Source organism: Bos indicus, chromosome 19 (assembly GCF_029378745.1).
Source record: "Bos indicus isolate NIAB-ARS_2022 breed Sahiwal x Tharparkar chromosome 19, NIAB-ARS_B.indTharparkar_mat_pri_1.0, whole genome shotgun sequence".
In the NCBI taxonomy this organism is placed as follows: Eukaryota; Metazoa; Chordata; class Mammalia; order Artiodactyla; family Bovidae; genus Bos; species Bos indicus.
The window spans coordinates 15,406,217-15,420,304 of NC_091778.1; the positions used below are offsets into that span (position 1 = coordinate 15,406,217).

At 44.3% G+C, this 14,088-nt stretch overlaps 1 protein-coding gene across 1 annotated transcript in view; it reads right to left on the reverse strand.

The window, feature by feature from the left end:
* Positions 1–2,328: 2,328 nt before the first annotated feature.
* HEATR6 (HEAT repeat containing 6) overlaps positions 2,329–14,088 on the reverse strand; it is a 32,659-nt gene continuing 20,899 nt past the window's right edge. The window contains exons 13-20 of the mRNA XM_019981779.2: positions 12,159–12,281; positions 11,711–11,797; positions 8,718–8,852; positions 7,776–7,898; positions 6,709–6,833; positions 5,818–5,914; positions 4,578–4,782; positions 2,329–3,307 (exon numbers count right to left, since the gene is read on the reverse strand). Of these exons, the coding sequence (XP_019837338.2) occupies positions 2,736–3,307; positions 4,578–4,782; positions 5,818–5,914; positions 6,709–6,833; positions 7,776–7,898; positions 8,718–8,852; positions 11,711–11,797; positions 12,159–12,281 (1,467 nt within the window). The 3' untranslated portion in view covers positions 2,329–2,735. The remainder of the gene's footprint in view (positions 3,308–4,577; positions 4,783–5,817; positions 5,915–6,708; positions 6,834–7,775; positions 7,899–8,717; positions 8,853–11,710; positions 11,798–12,158; positions 12,282–14,088) is intronic.

The window sequence follows — 14,088 nt, forward strand, 5'->3', positions numbered from 1 at the left end:
TGTTCTTGCCTGCAGAATCCCAGGGATGGGGTCCCACAGAGTTTGACACAACTGAAGCGACTTAGCAACAACAACAAAAGTTGTTTAAAGAACTTTCCATGTATTAACACGTTTCACTGTTGTAACATCCTTGAGGCAGGCACCATCATCCCCATTTCAAAGATGAGAAAACCAGGCATAAGAGGTGAAATGACAGTCACAGATGGAGAGCAGAGCCAGGATTTAAGCCCAGGCTCTCAACCACTGCACTCTGTTAATGACATGAAGGCCGAATGAACCAGAGTAACTAGAACTCACTTAAGCTGGTGGTGAGCTTCTGCTCCTGGTCTGGATTCACGCACAAATATCAGAATCAGGGGAGCTGTTGCCTGGTTTCCTCGACGAGGTTTCTGTCTGACCTCTCATCACCTTAGGGCACTGACTCTACCATTAACTAAATCTGCAAGAGGTTACAGTGCATCTTCCTTGGGCTCTAGAAGTGGGTTTATTATCAGTGAGTTTCACAGCAAAGGTTGGAAGGTAAGTGATGTTTCCTAATGCTCTTGATTCAATGAGTTTGCTCTAGACTTCTGTGCCAAGCTGACTCCTCCTCCAAATTTCTTCTTTTAAATATCAGGAGAAACATCGGTATCATGTATCAAAAGAAAGTTCAGAATGTGGCATTCTGAATCAGAGCCAGACTTCCTACTGTTTCTGCAGCACATAAATCCTGGCCCTTTATTCTCTGGGTGGCTTCCTTCCATGACGGCAGCTTTCCAGAGCCTTCAGCCTGGGTGTACAGCCACAAAGTCACAGGGCGAAGAGAAGTAGCATCCGACCCGGACAGAAGCCCTCAGTCCACACTTACGAATTTCTGGGAGTGCTTATTAGCCTTGGTTTCTTCCTGCACATGAATGTTAATATCTGTTTTCAGAAACCTGGAAACCTCAAAGGCAGTGAAAGGTTTAGAAAGAAAAAAATTTTATTCAAAGTAAGCAAATGGTTAAGAGTGAATCAGCAAGGGAAACCGTTCAAAATCATTTCAGAGATCTTTTATCAAGAAACCCACCAGTGAAAGCTCAAAGAACCAGGCATGAGTTATATATGGCATATTTTTACTTTTATGAAAATAGCAAGTAAACAAGCTGCTACTTAAGAATATACTCCTTCAAGAAAAGGAAGTTCTAAGATTCAAGACAGGGTTGGTACAGGTTCAACTCAGTTCCATGGGCTCTATAACAATTCTTGCCCAGAATCCTCCAAAGAAAATCAAGTCTAGACAATGTTTCATGTGGTGGTTTTTACTGTGCTGGTAGTCTCATGCTGTGGAAACTGGTATTCTACCAACAAAAAGAAGTGAGACTTCAGCTATTTGAATACTCTGCTCCCTAGTCTCTGCCTAAACGTATTTTCTGAACAAAGCAACATAGATGGGAGAGGGTAACTTAAGGGTAAAGGAGAAGAAAAGTACACATGGATGCTCTAAAATACGTATTTTAAGCGAAGTAACTGCAGTTAAATGATATACTGCCAAATATCGTTAGTCACTCGGTAATGTCTGACTCTTTGCGACCCCAGGGACTCTGGCCCACCAGGCTCTTCCATCATTGGAATTCTCCAGGCAATAACACTGGTGTGGGTAGCCATTCCTTCCTCCAGGGGATCTTCCCAACCCAGGGATTAAACCTGGTCTCCAGGATTGCAGGCGGACTCTACCGTCTGAGTCGTAATCTACTGCCAAAACTCACTCTATGTACCCTGATTCTTAATTATCCACATCAAGTGGAAGTGTGGGATCTTTTATCATATATCCCTAAATTCCTGACTGAAATCACTTACAATAAAGTTGGTGGTCAAGAGACATATGCAAAATTTAAACATAAATAATGTTTCAATGAGAAACGACTTTTATAACTGCTTGGGCATTATCAAAATATAATCTAAAAACTTCTCCTTGTAATCACGTAAATTAAACAAATAATCCTTTTTAAGGCACAAATCCAAAGGTGGCAAAATCACCAAAAATTCAGCATAGGGGACCACATTCTCCTAAGGGGCGTTAGGACATTCAAATAGGTGCTGATGTTATGGCCAGGCTGAAATGGACATGGGCCTTGGCCAGAGGGCCCTGAACACTAGTTCATCTTTACAGGGCTGTGGGAAGGCATGGAGGGGGCTTCCAGGGGTGCCACTCGGGGAGCTCAGTGCAATAGCTATTTATCAACCCGAAAGGAACTGATTCAGTATTTTAGCAACCGATATAGCTGAACCAGCATGAACTGGCTGAAGAGCAGCTCTGCTTGCTGCTTTCTATAAATGCAACTTGACAAAAATGGTAGACTACGGGCACACTGCTTTACATGAGTTTATTACAAAAGAAAAACAATTCCCAGAGGCACAAGATACAACATTCTAACTCCTAAATCCTTTTGCTTTTTCCTTTGTTTAATACGCTTCTGAGACCACTCTTTAGAACCCAAGCCTACTCAGTCCACAGGACAACCCAACTCCTTGGCTCCCAGATGCACAAGTCAGAGGTTCCCGCAGCCACAGCCACAGCCACAGCCACAGCCACGGCAGTGGAACCACTCTGCAACGTGGATGAGCCCTCTGAGAAAAATTTCATTAGCTGCTCACCCGTTCTAAATTAACAGTGAAAGGACTGTTTCTGCCCCTAAGATGAAACCCCACACATCTGATGCTCAAGCTCAGGTCTTCCTGTTTCCACCTGACACCTGGAAAGTATGGTGGACTATTCACCGATGGGTTAATCCTAAGGGTGCTACTTGAGATCCAGATGAGTCAGAATAAATGGTCAGGGTATCTTCCAAAAAGGCCACGATGGCCCTTTTGGCTGGGTCGCCAGCCAGTGCCTGGACACTGTTTATGTGCCCCAGGGCCGTTCTGACCATCTGGTCTCTTTCCTGCGGGTGGTGGGGTGCTCCGGTGTCATCTCTCTCTGTTCCTGATTTTAAAAACTGTAGGATATAGGACTGGACCATGTCCCCGTGCAGTTCGAGGGTTTTCCTGATGCAGGACAGGTCTGAGGGGCTGGCCAAGCTCAGGAGGTGAATCAGCGCCTGGCAGATTTGGGTCCGCAGGCTGGCACAGTACTTGAACTCCAAAAAGTCTGTGGTGTCTTCGCTCTTCTGCAAGGCGGTGACCAGGGCATCCCAGATCTGAGCGTACTGCTCGACCGACCCATAGTGCTCCCTCCTGCGGGGGACGGCCAGGGCGGCGGCTGATCTGATGCGCACTTTGAAGTTCTTGCATGATGTCACAACTGATGTCAGGGCGTCGTAGGCCTGGGAGGTCCACGGGGCTGTTTCTAGAAAGAATCCATAGTCATTAGAGCAAATGAAGGTTTAAAAGTAAGTGGGGGGAGAGAGAGGGGAGCTGAGGGAAGCACATACACTAGTGCTCAAGTTAGTCCTTCCATGTTTTCACTTAATTCTCACTTAAAAAGCGGGTCCTGCATTTTATTGCAAAGGAAAGGAAAATACTGTTTAGGTAGTGACTGGGGGACAGAGCACTCAGATTAACTGGAGGCTCAATTTCCTAATACTGAGAAGATGATGCTCAGATTTCTGTCTTTGCTCCCTTCCTGTTGGCCCCAGAACGTCAGCCAGCTTTATTTTCGTCAGAGCTACCACTACACACTCTGTTTTGGGAGTTCTTATTCCTCAAGATGGGCAGCAGAGTAAACTGCAGCTTCCTTAACGCTCCCAGCCCTTCCCGACTCCTCTGCTGCCTCTGAAGACAGGAGGGAGACACCCAGTCCAAAGAGTGCCAGTGCCGAAGGCCACTTCAGGCTGCTTCCTCAGTGGATGAAGCCCCGAGGCTCCCGGCTGACTGGTCTGCCTGGACACTTCTGGCAGTACAAGGAGCAGAACAGACCTCCCTAAGGCGACGTAGGTTCTGCTGGTCCAGAAGAACGTCACCTCTCCAGGAAGACACCCTTGTGTTTCAGAAATGCTGGCAATTCCAGCAAGTGGGATCTGGAGGCTGTGATCCAGACCCCAGAGCAGCTATCAGCCGCTGATGATGTACCGAGGTGCGGGGCCTGTCATCCTCAGAGGCAGATCCCTCCCTGCCTGCAGCATTCCACCCCGGGGCCAACATCTCCTGTGGGATTTCCAGTTAAACCCTCTTTCTCCCATGTCTGTTTCCCCTTTAACTTTTTTTCCTGTTTGCTAAAACAATGTATGCTCACTGCAGGAAATTTTGAAAAAGCAGAAAAGAATCCTACTTATCATCCCATTGAGAGACAATCACTGTCAATATTTAGGTTAATTTCCTTTCAGTCTTTTTTTCTACCCATTTATTGAGATCATACTGTAGAAACAATTTCCATATCTCATTTTCATTTGCTTAACATCAGAACTATCTTCCCAGATTATCAAAAACTTTCTGTAAATGTAATTTTAAGTGGCAACACAATACCCCTTTAAATATATAGACCATGATTTACCTCACTTTTCCCTTAAACTGGGGTGTTCAGTAAAATACCATGAGTAACAATGTGGTTTTATTAATAATGGAGACAGGTGTGTATTGCCCAAAGAAGCCTTCCATCAGAGAGAAGGAGACGTTCTTACCGAGGGGAAGAGCAGGATTTTTAAATACATTTCCCATCGCATAACAGGCATTCCATCGGACTTTCATGGCAGCCTCAATCAGAACAGTAGAAATCAGGGCCTGGATAGCCTCCTCAATGATTTCAGCAAATCTGGGTTTTTCTATATGAGAAGGTTGCAGAAAATGGAGCAAATTCCCAAGGGCTCGGACTGCATTGCTTTTTACCTGGAGTAAGATGTAAAAGCATCAGAAATCTGTTTTGCCAAAGATATGTGTCAGAAAGTATAATTTTAGTTTAAAAAAAGAAATCGAAACACCAAACAGGAGGCCCAAAACATCTTAAAGCAATGAGATAATGAAAAATGTAGCTTGTAAAGGTGTAAGTTCTTAGAACTCTGCAAGGTCTCGTGGGGTCAACATTCTGAGTCATCAGAGAGGTGAGGTTCTACAGTTCCTTGCCCTGATTTTTTTAATGTCAGATGGGACTTCAGAGAGGTCTATCTTCCTTGTTTTACAGAGATGGTGTGTAAGGCCCAGGGGCTAAGGGACACGGTTGATTTGCAGCAAGGCTTGGAAAACCCAGGTTTCATAATTCCAGTCCAATACTTTTCTGCCTAAAGTCTCAAACTTTGCAGCATACTAGAATCATCTGGGGAGCTTTTTTTAAGAAAACAAAAACCAATTCTGATGGAATTAACCTATGGTAGGGCTTCCCAAGTCTTCAGAACCACTGACTAAGTCAAGCACTTGGTTTGGGCCTGGTGCTATGCTAGGTGCTGTAATAAAGGCATCATGTGCTGTAATAAAAGGCATCTTGGAGTCCAATGAGGTATATGGAATGATTTTCAGGTCACAGATGAGGAAATTCACCTTCAAAGAAGTTAAATAATGCACCAAAGGTCACTCAGCTACTAAAGGGCAAGCCAGGATTTGAACTCGGCTGATGTCTGCTGACCCTAAAGTGCACGTCTACACTTTTAAAACTTAATAGTGTAACAGGGAATATTCAAAGCCAAGCTGCTCATCTTTCTGACTTGTCAATTCTACTAAGAGATTTTTGGAAAAAGCAAGCATGGAATAGTCTTACAAACGGCACTGCTATTTTTCATGAGATAGGAAGGAAACTGTCAAGTATGGAGTGTACACTATACACCCTGAGCACTCTCTCCATCTCCTTTGAACAGGGATAAACCTGGTGAGATAGAACTGTAATACACTAAGTGTCTCACTGAGAAACATGAGGCTGTGCCGTCAGCCTACCTTGTCTTTATCCTTGCAAGCATCTACAGCTGACTGCAGCATCTTCAAGAGCAGGAGGCCTGAGAACTCTTCCTGGAAACTTGGGTCTGGTGTTTCCCTGTCCCACCCAAAGCAAGCGAAACATGTTAACTGTAAAACCCACCTACACATACACATGTGCAAATATACTCACTCAGTGTAATTACAGAAACAGCTCCACATATCTGTTCAGATTATACTGAGAACTTATTTAGGGTTTACACCTTTTGATTTAGTAGGTCTACATCTAGGGATATAACCAAAAAGGGTATCTCACAATGGAGATTTCACGCACAAAAATGTTCAATGCATATAAAAGCCTACACTAACACGAACGTTCAGTTACAGGGGAATGGCAAAATAATGAGCACATAGTGAAGACTGTGTAATAACAAATAACAACTTATAAAAAGTCTACAGAAGTCAGCAGAATGCTTATACATGTTACATGTCTAGAGTGAAGGAACAAAAAGCAAGATACTTGTGTATGTGTAAGAGCAGTGGCCTCTGGAGAGGGAAATTAGGGGATAAAGCTGTGAATACATTACTTAAAAATATACAAATACAGTATTTAAAAACAGGGCAACTATTACCAAGGTTTTGATTTTCTACTTTTATAGTTTTCACATTTTCTATAATGTGGATATATTACTTGTATCAGCATACAGTATTTTATATATATATATATTAAAAACAGGTTACTAATAGTATATAAAACAAATATAAATACAGAATATAAAACAAAACAAAGCAGCAAGACTGACTACATAATATACGGGAATTACTGCTAATTCCTTTCTAGTAGGATCAAAGATGTCCTCTTGGGACCTTGGCCTTGGCAGTCAACCAGAGACAATGAGCTGAGTCACCTACATGTTGACAATCAGAGTGTCGGTCAGGTTGCCGAGGGACCAGGCTGCTTTGGCCCGGACATTAGGAGACTTGTCCTGAAGTGACATCAATATTGCATTGGCTGTGTCTGCAACAAATATGACATCCTGTGAGGTAAACAAAACAGAACACTGTAGTCACCTTAAGAGTTCACACTGCTGCCTTCAAAGTTCTCAAATTTGTTTTCAGATAAAGCTATATAAGCCTTTACCACAAACTTGTATTTTTAAATCAAAATTCATTTAATCAATTTACTGTTTTCTTATATGAAATTTAGACACTCATTAAAATTCTACGGGAAGGTCTCCCATGATTCTGATACATGCGATACACACTCAAGGAGACTACAGATTTTGCTCTTGCAAACATCTTATAACCTGGCCTGTGACAATTATCTCTGAATCCTGCGCTTGGCTTGATGATCACCTTGGGAAAAGATGTGAACAATGAAACACACTTGTAAGCACATCCTGTTCACTTACACACTTCTCAGTGAGGTAAAGGTCACAAATAAAAGTGAAGGAGAAATTTGTTTCTTTGTATTAAAATTTTATTAATTTTCTAAATTATTACTATTGTATGGTAATGTCCCATTTCACTTCTTTTTTTCACTGTATATTACTTTAAACATTCACTGGCCTAGGGTCCTGGTCAGAGTGCAAAATAGTTAAATGAACTATCAGTTCAGTTCAGTCGCTCAGTCATGTCCGACTCTTTGCGACCCCATGAATCGCAGCACGCCAAGCCTCCCGGTCCATCACCAACTCCCGGAGTTCACTCAGACTCACGTCCATCGAGTCAGTGATGCCATCCAGCCATCTCATCCTCTGTCGTCCCCTTCTCCTCCTGCCCCCAATCCCTCCCAGCATCAGAGTCTTTTCCAATGAGTCAACTCTTATAGACATTAGCATATTTTAGTAGCAATTAAGGAAACCAGATTCCAAACCAATTTAATCGCCTTTACTGTCCACTTCAGGAGCTCTATATCATCACAAAGAGTAATAAAATGACTATAAAGTGGCACGGTGGAGTTATGTGGGCTCACTGACCTGTCTGAGACAAGGAAAAAGCACATAGACCCCGAGGGCTCTCGAGGTGGCAGCTTTCACTAAACGGTTCTTGCTGTCGTTCAGCCCCAGCAGCATCGTGATGCACAGGATCTGCCTGTCGCTCTGCAATAAGAAAGGGAGGCCACGCAAAAGCGTGAGTGAAATAGTTGTGAGCCACTGCCTTCGACAAGTGACTGTGACATGTCTGTGTTGAATCCACAGTCAGGGAGGTGAACACAACTGAGTCTTTGAGGCTAACTTGGCAGAGAACAAAGGTTCAACTCAGATCCAGTTAACATCAGAGGACCCACTCGAGACAGGGATCACACAGCCTCGTGACTACATGTAACCTCTACCACCGTGGGAATCAGGTCATTTTGTTCTCCTACTTTAATCATGCTGCCTTCCTTATAAAAACTAATTCATATAAATAAGAAGGGATGCAAATGCCATTAAGGGCTAAAGGAAGCAGCAGTCTAAACACAACATGTATTGGGCACCAAAGTAGGCATTTTCACATGCTTCACATTATCACACATATCATTTCCATCTTATAGGTGATAAAACTAAATTTTATAGAAGTTAAGATAACCAAAGAGCTAGAAGGCAGAAGAGCTACTAGGATTTAAACCAACTAGGATTCAAATCCAAAGAGCTAGGATTTTCTAACTTATAGATTTGAAATCCTAAAATATGAGTTCAAAGCCTCTGCTACTCTCCCTCCCCCCACCCCCAATCCTGCCTTCTAAGCACAGGGAGGAAAAGCTCCCCTGAGACATTAAGATTTCAGTGCTGTTCTCCTTTGCCCTCACCCTATACTCAGGTAGAACATGCACCTTTTCCTCAGAGATGATGAATACTGGTTCAAAAGAGTCAAAATCAAACTCAAGCTCTCATGCTTAGCATCACAAATTAAAGATGAGAAAACACCCCGAAGGTTACCGGCAGACTGCCGAAGGCTTCCGGCAAGATGGAAGACAGGGCGTCACAGGCGCTGGCCTGCAGCGTCGGATGCTCTGCGTTCTGCAGGGCTCTGGGTAAAGGACCGTTGAGCATCGCGGTCCAGAACGTCACCACCTGGAACAGGCAGAGCTGTAAGTGCGGCCGGGAGATGACAGTGGAGCCAGCACGCTGCTCACACTACCGCCAGGGACCAGTGACGGCGCGTTTCCTTAAAGCAGTCGCTCGCTGTAAACACCTTCACTAGTACTTCCTAACAGCAATGAAAGGAACTTCAGAAAGCAACTAATTAAACGCTTCCACGGTCTGCTACAGTGAGGCAGCAACAGTGACGGTAGTAATGGGGACAAGAAGAGGACAGCAACAGCTTATACTCTACAGAGCTTCCCAACGCCGGGTGCTGCGCTGCGTGCTTTCCACGTATCAATGCACTGCATGTTTAAAAAACATTTATTTATTTATTTGGGCTGTACTGAGTCTTAGCTGAGGCACCTGGGATCTTCTCTCGCTCGTGGCATGTCAACTCTTAGCTGCGGCATGTGGGATCTAGTGCTCTGACCAGGCATCAAACCCAGGCCCCCTGCTCTGGGAGCATGGAGTCTTAGCCACTGGACCACCAGGAAGTGCCCCCATGAACTCTTTAATTTCAGCCCCACTAAATGAAGAATATATCATTACCTCCATTTTCACACGGGAAACTGAGGCACAAAGAGGTAACCTGCTCGTGGGCAGCAGGGCTGGACTAGAATCAGATCAACCGACCCACAGCCAGGCGCTCGTTCTAGCTGCCCTCGGTGGGCACAGGGTCGGAGCTCCAGGGTGGCCCAGAGGCCGTGTGCTGGATCCAGAGGCAGAGCTGGGGCTGAGGCCTCCAGCCGCTGCTTCCCGTCTCTGCAGCCTTGGGTGGTCGCTGAACCTAAGTTTTGGTTCCTCTTCAGTACACGCAGGGCAAAGGCGTCTACTTGGCTGAGCTTGTGTGATAATAAAATGTGAGACTGTGTGTGAAGTCTCCAGCACAGCGCCCGGTGCACAGTGGAGATTCTTCAACTGAACAAAAAGCTCTGTTTTGAGCACTTGGAAGATGTTCTCACTTCAGTGCCCCTCAAGGGAGGCATCTGCAAGTGCCTTTAACAGTTTCCTTCTTATGCCTTTAAAAGCCCTGAAGAATCACGCCCCAGATGCAAATCTGTCTGGGGTTTTAGTGTCTCCATTTCCTCCCCATGGACCTAGTCCTAAATTTTGCCATGTACCCATGTGCCAGTTCTTTCACCTCCACAATCCTGTCACCCAGACCCCCAATCTGGGCCCTCTTGCCCCAAACCAGAAGATGACAGACAGCTGTGGCTGCCAGCCTTCCAGCTGGCCCCCAAGGATCCTCACCTCCTGATGTTTAGGAGGCCATCCCCTTCCACACTGACTTGGGCTGATCAGTGAGGAACTTCCAAAGCTAGATCATAAAAATCCTATAGCTCTATCTTGCTCTCTCTTAATTAAACTGCTATAATGGTGGCCAGGGCATTCCCTGTGGCTCAGTGGTAAAGAACCCACTGTAGGAGATGCAGGGAACGTGGGTTCAACCCCTGGGTCAGGAAGATACCCTGGAGTAGGAAATGGCAACCCACTCCAGTATTCTTGCCTGGGAAATCCCACAGACAGAGGAGCCTGGCGGGCTACAGTCCTTAGGGTCACAAAAAGTGAGACACGACTTAGCAACTGAACAAGGGTGGCCGGCTGCCTTGTACAGAGAAGACTCCAGCAGGTCCCTAGGGAGGTCCTCAAGGGGAGGGAGCGAGTGGGATCTGCCACCAGGCAGCGCTAACCTGCAAGGTATGTGGCTGAGTGAGACACCGCAGGAGAGGAGCCACCCATCTTCGTCAAATTCGGATGACTGCAGCCCCTGCCAGCAGCTGGCTGTAACCTCATGAGACCTCAGCCAGAACCATCAGGTAAGCTGCCCCCAATCCCTGGCCCACAGAAACTATGTGAGAGAATAAATGTAGGATATGGCTTTAAGCTACTAAGTGTTTAGGATAATATCAGTCAACAGTACATCAGTAATACAGAAAGTCTATCCCTTTTTGGCATATGAAATAATACCGAAGTGTGAGTGGTTAAGAGTCTTGCCCAAAGTCACATGGAGCAAGAGAACGAGTCTGGATTAAACCCAGGTCTGTCTGATGGCGAAGCCCAACACAACTCCCTGCAAATGGTGACACTTCAGTTTTAGTGACTGTCTAGGGAAGGACTAGGGCTAGACATTCTTAATTCCCTGCAAGGATGCGGAAACAGTGAAGAGAAAAGGAATGGGCAGGCCGAGGAGGGCAGAGGGAGAAAACCTCACTCGTGTAGAGCTGCCTCTGCTTTTGGCACTACGTAGAAGGTTTCTCTGGTGGGCTCACGTGTTCCTCCTCCAGAGAATAACTGGCACAGTGTGGAGGGAACACAAAGAATCTAAGTCACAAAATCTAATGGAAATAATGGGGAAAGCGGCTGGCAGTGAAGGGGTTAAGGAAATTAAGATTCATTGAACATCTATCTGGCAGTTTTCACACCTCATTCAATCTTCCAAAAGTCCAATGAGTCAAGGATTTTTATTCTGCTTTATAACATGGAAATTATGTTCATAATATTCATTAAGTGGTTTAATCTCATGACTTGGTATTCCAAATCCTGGGCTCTTCCCAGCATTCTAGTCTGTCTCTTGGGCATAATGAGTAACAGAATTAGGTTTTGTGCAACAAAACTGGTTCTTCCATTGCTGGCTCTATGTTACACATTACCACATATTGAACTGCAAATAAAATGAAATGCAAATAAAACCTACTCATCCTAAATTATAAACCATAATTTCCGATACTGAAAGAAACCAAACTCTCTGATACTTTCTGATACCGAAAGAAACCATCACTGAACCTCAAAATAAAACTGAATGAAGCACTAAGAAAAGAGAAAACCATGAATACACATTTACTTACCAAGGGGACTGGAACTCTCTGATCAGGTGCTACGGAAGAATCTGGTTTATACTGGTGTATTAAGCTGGTACCCAGTTCTTCCAGAAGCTGCCAAGATAAAAGAAACAGATTATCAGAGATGAATATTAGAACCATGGAGGTAAAAAGCAACTTCAATTTACAGACTACTTCAAATCAAGGGGAAAAATAATTTCCAATTGCTTTTCTTTCTTTCCTCAGCAACTCCCATCTCAGAGGCATTCTCAACAGGAGCAAAATCACCAAGTATATTTCATTAATTTATTACCAAATCAATTTTTTTGGTTTATATGTAGAGCTGAAAATAGAAGAACGTATCACTTCCCTCCCTGAAACGTCCTAAAGAAACTCAGAACTCATGGACATGTGGCAGAGGATAGAACCGAAAAGGAGGAAACGAGAAAAGCACATGGCTTTTAATGAAAATTACCTTTGCTCCATGAAGCTGGATAGATGGATCTGCCTCCCCCAGGCACTTGCAAATCACCTCTCCAAGCTCCATCAAGTAGACCTGTGTCATCGAAAAGTAGCCCCTTGCCAGATGAGCCAACACCTGCAAGGAAAACGGGATTAACCCTGAGAACGGAATGCAGGACTACAAGATCCAAAAGTGTTCCAGTATTTCAGAAATCACTCACACTCAACAAGGGGCTTAAACCTGATGTTGAATAACATGAAAAACAACCATAATCTTTATTTTATGACTAAAAATCAACTAAGTGCTATCATATAATTTTATGGTGCTTTATAATCTACAAAATGTGTTTAAGATTATCATTATTGTCTCACTTAAGCCGGGAACAATTTTTCAAAGGTGGTATTAACTAAATAGTCTAGCTGAAGAAACTATGACTGAAAAAGTTTAAGAGGTTAAAGTGTTGTGCATTAGTCGCTCAGTTGTGTCCAACTCTTTGTGACCCCATGGACTGTAGCCCACCAGACTCCTCTGTCCATGGAATTCTTCAGGCAAGAATACTGGAGTGGCTGCCATTCCCTTCTCCAGGGGATATTCCTGACCCAGAGACTGAACCCAGGTCTCCTGCACTGCAGGCAGATTCTTTACCAACTGAACCACCAAGGGAAACCCTAAGAGGTTAAAGGACATGTATAATATCAATCAGATAATTAGCAGCAGACGCCAAGACCAAACCTGTGTCTTAGGTCATACCTGAATACAGAAAAAACCAACACTTTAATATTCAGTTCCCAGTTACAGCCAGCTGCACTGGGAGCCAACCCCATACACTACCACACCTGCAGAAAGCGCGGCCCAGGAGCAACAGAAGGGTAGGCGCCACGCACACAGGGACACTCCTGGAGCACTGGGCTCTGGTGACCTGGGGGAACCACACTCCCGGGCCTCAGAGTTCACCTTCTACACTTAGCCACTCTACCAAGAACAGGAGATGCAGCTGCTCTACCTGATACGTACAAACAGAGGATTAGGCAAAATAAGTGCCTAATTAATAAGATTAAACAAACACTTAAGGGTGTCTACTAATAAAGCAGATATAACAAAATATTTTGTTGTCTCTAAGCAGATACAACAAAACATTTATTCCTTCAAAGGAAGAGAACCACCCTAGATTAAAGTAAGCAGATACAACAAAACATTTATTCCTTCAAAGGAAGAGAACCACCCTAGATTAAAGTATTTGTTTTTTCTGTATTCAGGTATGACCTAAGACACAGGTTTGCCAACAAAGGTCCATCTAGTCAAGGCTATGGTTCTTCCAGTAGTCACGTATGGATATGAGAGTTGGACTGTGAAGAAAGCTGAGTGCCAAAGAATTGATACTTTTGAACTGTGGTGTTGGAGAAGACTCTTGAGAGTCCCTTGGACTGCAAGGAGATCCAACCAGTCCATTCTGAAGGAGATCAGCTCTGGGATTTCTTTGGAAGGAATGATGCTAAAGCTGAAACTCCAGTACTTTGGCCACCTCATGCAAAGAGTTGACTCATTGGAAAAGACTCTGATGTTGGGAGGGATTGGGGGCAAGAGGAGAAGGGACGACAGAGGATGAGATGGCTGGATGACATCACCGACTCGATGGACTTGAGTTTGAGTGAACTCCAGGAGTTGGTGATGGACAGGGAGGCCTGGTGTGCTGCAATTCATGGGGTCGCAAAGAGTCGGACACGACTGAGTGACTGAACTGAACTGAAGCAGATATAAGACCAAAGAGAACTAAACATTTATTTTAATTTTCAAATGTAGATATCAAAGATAAACTCTATAATTTCTTTCAGAATTATTATATAATCTATAACACCGATTGGCCATATAATACCTGAGATGACTAAAATGGCTGGCAATGGATGAATCTGACATTTTACAACCAAGCCCCTCCACCTACCCC